The sequence below is a fragment of the Neolamprologus brichardi genome, chromosome 14 (assembly GCF_056152115.1).
Source record: "Neolamprologus brichardi isolate AB-2024 chromosome 14, ASM5615211v1, whole genome shotgun sequence".
NCBI classification, from domain to species: domain Eukaryota; kingdom Metazoa; phylum Chordata; class Actinopteri; order Cichliformes; family Cichlidae; genus Neolamprologus; species Neolamprologus brichardi.
Window position 1 is genome coordinate 41219582 of NC_142117.1, and position 6600 is coordinate 41226181.

The 6600-nt window shown below is 44.2% G+C and overlaps 1 protein-coding gene across 1 annotated transcript; it reads right to left on the minus strand.

Annotated features, from left to right (window-relative positions):
- Nucleotides 1–495: 495 nt before the first annotated feature.
- Nucleotides 496–1795, minus strand: LOC148099743 (uncharacterized). The gene is made up of 4 exons (XM_087850528.1): nucleotides 1738–1795; nucleotides 1225–1318; nucleotides 991–1078; nucleotides 496–873 (listed from the first exon to the last, which is right to left on the minus strand). Exons 1-4 carry the CDS (start codon nucleotides 1793–1795, stop codon nucleotides 496–498), a joined length of 618 nt encoding a protein of 205 aa, XP_087706654.1.
- Between the last annotated feature and the right edge of the window lie 4805 nt (nucleotides 1796–6600).

Here is a 6600-nt window from a genome sequence, read left to right on the forward strand (position 1 = left end):
CCGGGGGTCTTACCTGTGGCACCTCCCTCATCTCTGTGGTCCTGGTCCAGCGGACCAAGCAGCACTGCCCAAGACTCCCTGCACAGGCACATGTCAGGCCTGGTTGATGATGTGTGTGCATGCTCGGACACTCAGGTTTATCCTGGACTGCAGTGGGTAGTGCATTTCCCACAATCATGTTGTGTTATACGTTGCACTGCTTTCATTTCCACAATTTGGCACGTGCAATAGGTCAGGCCCCTGAAATTGTGTCATGTAGTTTGTGACAGACATGCACTCACAGTTGGGATGTTCCCACTGTCTTTATTTACATAACTGAAATAATTTTGTGGTTGGAAAAAAAAAGAAAAAGGTTGGAACAACAACATAAATTAAGTTCAACTATGTACATTGCGTTGTATCAACAGAAATCTAATCACTGAAATAATCATGTTTGTACAAAACAAAGGTTGGGGTGTCAGCATAAATAAAGTTCAACTATGTACAGTGGCTGTCTCAGTCCTTTTTCTGCTGCACCAGCTTTTCGAGGACGCCTATCAGCCTGTCCATCCTCTCGGCTCTCCGTTCCTCCATTTGCCGTTGCTGGGCCATGTCCTCCTTTATTAGGGCAATTAGCTTATCCTCCCCGTCCCTCCTCCTTTTCGCCACCCGTGCCTCAGGCGGCTCCTCATCCTCCTGCCCCTCCTGGTGTGAGAGTGGGTTGCCCACTGCTGCACTGGGCCCTGGTGCGTCCTCCTGGATGGAGGAGATTAGGACAGGTGGCCTGGTGGAGGGCCTCTGTCCTAGCACCTCATCCATGGCATCAAACCAGGGCCATGTTGCGGCAGTGGGCTTCCCACTTGCACCCTCACCCGTCGCTGGATACTTGCACTCCTGAGGGGAGGATACATCACAGGTGGCAGTTAGCAACAACAGCAACAGTGCAGGTTTACATAGGTGACTTTTCAGTGTTCCGTGTGGAGTTACATCTGTCACTACCACTGTACATACCTTGTATTTCCTTTTCAGGTTCTCCCATTTACGTTTGGCCTGCACAGGGGAGATTTTCCCCGCCAGGTCCATCTTCTCCACGATCTCCCTGACAAACGAAATATGAGAGCACATGTATATCAGGTCATTCCGTTTATGGCATCCACAGCAGGATGTACTGGCTTGGGACCACAGGGCAGACGGTTCACTGTCCCTTGTGCCTCAATACTTGTAGACCTCATACTGTTGCTGTACCTCCAATTCCCTGCGGCAGAGTGTTTCGCACCCGTGAACAGGTGCTCATTGTCACGGCGGAGTCGTATAAGGTCTGCCGTCTGCTCCTTGGTCCCTGTAATGCAGCGTGACATTGGATTACATTCCCCACCATCATGCACTTCTGTTTTGGCATTTCTCCATTTGCCGTCAGTTCACCATTTACAGCTGTGTGGAACATACACACTGCAATGTCAGGCAATACTGTTTACTGCGGGACAGGGACAGCACTGAGTGGGGCAGAACATTTGCTTTATCAGGCCCATTCCTGTTTGCAGCACAGGCAGGTTCATATTAGTACAGTTGATTGCACTGTGGTGATACGTCTATTCATACTGCCCTCGGTCTAGTACAGGATTTACAGCTTTGCGGGTCTGTGCATTCACGGTTACGTGGGTCGGGCAGGTGTCACATGATTCACCTTGACATTTTCTATTAACCTCCCATTAACTTTTACATCTTGGCATTTGTTTCGCTCCTTCACACATATCTTACATTTGCGGGAGTTGCTGTCCTCCGACGCCGTTTCAACCTCGTCCGCAGCTGCTGACATCATTACGCAATGGCCTGGCTGCCGCGCGCTATGCATTGTGGGATATATGGGACCACGAAGCGTGCACCAGACCACGCTTGATATTTGGGGAAATCGATGGTGCATTTGTAGTATGCATTTGGAGTACACTTCGAATTGGGACAGCCGTCGTCGCGTGGCGGTGACGTAATCGCACTTGAAATGCGTACTTCAAGCGTGCAGACCCTGAAATGGGACACAGCCCATGTCTTGCTTCACTCATGAGCAAACACTTCCTATCACACTTCTTCTAGTGACTAATTGGCTCAAGATAGCAAACTGTGCAAACCTGCGCCCCCTATGGGCCTGGAGAAATAACATACAAACAGTTCCAGTACAAATGTACTATTGCTGTGTGATTTGTTACTATTCTCACAGACAATGAAGACATGCTGCTCGGAAATGTTAGATACAGATAAAAATGGAGTGTGTGTGTGTGTGTGTGTGTGTGTGTGTGTGTGTGTGTATTGAGTCAAGATTGCAAAACTGCCTAACTGCCTTCGTCTTCCTCCCATTAGGGCCTACATGGAAGACATGACCATCATTACAACAACAGAACCATGTACTAGGCCAAGGGCGTAGATTTGGCATGGACAGAGGGGGCATGGCCCCACCAATAATTTGATTTCTTCAAGTAAAGAAAAACAAACGCAATAGAAAGAAAAAAACAATCTGTCAACGTCTCGTTCAACCAGCGGTGAAGAAAGATTTAAATTACGTTCTCTACCTCATGTGACAAATATGGCCAATGTGATTGGCTGTGCCTTTCAGGGAGCTCTGTTTAGTTTTAGCAGCAGCAAGCCTGCACTGTGAGGACCTGCAAGTAGGAGAGGAGGATGGCAGCAAAAAGGAAGAACCTGGATATAAGAAAGTGTTTTTCAAAGAAACCTGTAAGTCACTTAAAGCCAAGTTCACTCATAAAATGTGCCGGTCATAATAACGTTACAGGCTATGCTAGGCTTTGGCCCACATCAGTCTAAAATTGTATGCAACCATGAACAACGTGTTTTGGAAACTAACTGCACAACAGGCAGCACTATTAGTTCTCTCAGTCTCAGAGCAGCATTTCTAATTTTGATTGAAACTGTCAGAGAAAACGGAGCCTCGAGCAAGCCAGGATAATAATACTAAAATGTTTAATTATTACTACATTACCTTTGACTAAAACTCTTGTTTGCGAGCAGCTTATTGATCTTGATAAAGACATGCTGCTTACTTGTGTAAAAACAGTGAAATATAAAAAGTGTTTACTAATTTGTACCAACGTGAGAGAGAAATGGATCTGAAACCACTGAAACCAGAGTGTTTGCAGACACACAGATAATGAAGACATGCTGCTCGGAAATGCTAGATACAGATAAAAATGGAGTGTGTGTGTGTGTGTGTGCGCGTGTGTGTGTGTGTGTGTGTGTGTGTGTCTAACTGCCTCAGTAATTATGGACCTTATAGTCCTTACAAACACTGTTTCACTAACTTCAGTAAACATTTTACATACATATGTCACACCGTGAACGCAGCAGTGCACGAGCCACTGCAGTGGAGCTCACGTACAGCTTTGTGCTTCAGACTGTTATCACACACAAACAATCAATGCAGGAGAAATAGCGCGTGCACGTGGTAGATGCCGTCATTTACACAGTGCTTCATGCAGGTGTGATAACGAGACTGTTTGACTGCTGCAGGAGAAGATTGTTGATTTATGTATCTGTGCATTTTCAGATTTTTGTGTTCCAGCTGTTGTATGTTTGTTTTTTCTTACAGGTGCAGCAGTTGGTGATTGTGCATTTCTATTTGGACTCTATTCTTTTATTACATCTTGCACTACGACCCCCATGCACCAATGCCGTGCACCGGGTGTGGTAGGCCTTTGTGTTGCTCAGTGAACGGAGTTGATTCAGCACAGTCCTCCAAGCTATGTGCAGTAAACGTACTATCGTCAAGTACTGATTATTATCCACTTTTTATACTTTTTCTATTTTTTTGCCTTTTTGTGTCATTTCAGATATTGTGTCAGTCACTGTTCCCTCTGAGCACGTGAGCAATCGTGCACTGCTAACACAGTCTCCGCGCACTGAAAATCAGCAAAATAAAATAAATACATGTATTTACTTTTATTCCAATTCAGGCTTGATTTTTTTTGTGCGCAGCGCAGATTTTCTGTGTGGGGAGATCGTGTCAGCAGTGCGCGACTGTTCACGCGCACAGCTTTATTACTTCCAGGCTGGATTACTGCAATTCATATTATCAGGATGTCCTAAAAACTCGGGTTCATTATGACATCTATAAAGAGAAACTTCACAATTATAATTTACAACTGAGGAGTGCAAGAAGGTCCTACTTCTCTGACATCATCACCAAAAACAGCCATAATGCTCGGGTCTTATTTTCTACAGTTGACAGGCTAACAAACCCTCCTGTGTCAGTGGCAGCTGAACTTCGACCATGGCCTGCAATGACTTCGCCAAATTCTTCACAGACAAAATCCAAAAGATTAGACAAGCAATTGATACATCAACAGCAGATTCAGGACATGTACTGTGTCCACCAAAAAACTGTTTAAACACCATCAAACAGTTTCACCCTATTAACAGCAACGACCTGGAGGACATCTTAGATCAACTGAACTCCTCCTCTTGCTGTTTAGATGTCCTGTTTTTCCAAAAAGGTCTCAAAGACTTTGGAGTCAGACCTGTTACAGATCGTCAACTTTTCCTTAATGTCAGGTGTGTTTCCAGAACCACTAAAAACTGCTGTAATTAAGCCTATACTGAAAAAGGACAATCTTGACAAGATACAAATGAAGAACTACAGGCCGATCTCAAATCTCCCATTTTTAAGTGAGATCATTGAAAAAGCAGTTTCTCAACAGCTCAATTACTTCTTAACACAGAATAACTGCTATGATGCCTTCCAGTCAGGTTTTAGACAGAACCACAGCACTGAAACTGCTCTGACCAAAGTGTTTAATGACACATGTCTGAATACAGACAGTGGGAAAATGTCAGTCTTAGTTTTACTGGATCTCAGTGCAGCATTTGATACAGTTGACCGCAACATATTACTCAAACGACTGGAGAACTGGGCAGGTCTTTCAGGAACTGTACTAAACTGGTTCAAAACATACTTAGAAAACAGGAAATACTTTGTATCAACAGGTAACTTCACATCTGATCAGACAAGTATCACATGTGGAGTTCCCCAAGGCTCCATCTTGGGACCCCTTCTGTTTAACATTTACATGCTCCCACTGGCACAGATTATAAAGAACAACAAAATAAACTATCACAGCTATGCAGATGACACACAAGCAGTGTTGGGAAGGTTACTTTTAAAATGTATTCCATTACAGATTACAGATTACATGCCCCAAAATGTATTCTGTAACGTATTCCGTTACGTTACTCAATGAGAGTAACGTATTGTGAATACTTTGGATTACTTAATATATTATCATGCTGTTTACAACTACATGAATGTACTATTGCTGTGATTTATTACTGTTACTGAAGGTCCGCGGCTCCGAACCGTAGTAAAGGGACCTCTGGCTAATACGGTGGGTTCTGTGTCGGCTCGTAGCTGAAAACTAGCTTTACTTTGTTGTCTGGGTCAACTTTGCTAGCAGAGACAGAGAGAGGTGTTGAAAGGCTGCTCCAACAGAACTTATTGTTTTTGGAGGAAAACACGAACACGGTGTACAGTCGAGTCTTAATAGCTTACTTACAGCTGGGCTCGTCAGGCTCTCTTCTTGGCTGCAGTGGTTATTATTATATTTACATGCTTCCAGCTCCCGTTTCTGCTCGATGACAGCTCGTACTTTTCCTTTTTCTCCCTCCCTCGCTCACAGACACATAACGTGTATGGCAGTCCATTCTCCCTGCAGCACGGACTACACTGCCCATGATGCTACATTCTTTAGAGCTATACCTGTAGCATTCTGCCTGTTAGCTTAGCACAACAACAACAAAAAGGCCTCTCTCACCCAGGAAACACGCAGAGAGAGAGCGTCACCCTGTAACCATGGCAACCGTAACGCTGCCTGGAACAACAGAACGTAGCTGTCAAACAAAACCCAAACAGTCCTGACCCGCCACAATATGAAACAGGGAAGTACCGCCGTGTAATCCATTTATTTCAACAAAGTAACTGTATTCTAAATACCACCTTTTTAAACGGTAACTGTAACAGAATACAGTTACTCATATTTTGTATTTTAAATACGTAACGGCGGTACATGTATTCCGTTACTCCCCAACACTGCACACAAATATATATCACAATGTCACCAGGAGACCGAGGCCCTGTACAGGCTCTTGGTAAATGCATTGTGGAAATTAGTGACTGGTTGTGCCACAATTTTCTCCAGCTAAACAAAAACAAAACGGAGGTAATAGTCTTTGCAGCCAAAGAAAAACGATCACAGGTCGCCACAGAACTTCAATCTATACACCTAAAAACCACAAACCAGGTGAGAAATTTGGGTGTAGTGATGGACATAGACCTAAATTTGTAAAAACACATTAAGGCAATAACAAAGTCAGCTTACTATCACCTCAAGAATATTTCAAGGATAAAAGATCTGCTGTCTCAACAGGACCTGGAAAAACTAGTCCATGCATTCATCTTTAGTAGGCTTGATTACTGTAACAGCATCTTTACAGGTCTACCTAAAAATCAGTCAGACAACTACAGCTCATTCAGAGCTCTGCTGCTCGAGTCCTCACTAAGACCAAACAAGTGGACCACATCAGTCCAGCTCTGAGGTCTTTACACTGGCTGCCTGTCCATCA

Coding starts and splice junctions, on each gene's coding strand:
- LOC148099743 (XM_087850528.1), bottom strand. CDS start 1,795: ATGTCAGCAGCTGCGGACGAGGTTGAAACGGCGTCGGAGGACAGCAAC. Junction 1,079..1,224: donor TCTGCCGCAGGGAATTGGAG/GTACAGCAACAG, acceptor TTCGTTTGTCAG/GGAGATCGTGGAGAAGATGG. Junction 874..990: donor ACCTGAAAAGGAAATACAAG/GTATGTACAGTG, acceptor TCCTCCCCTCAG/GAGTGCAAGTATCCAGCGAC.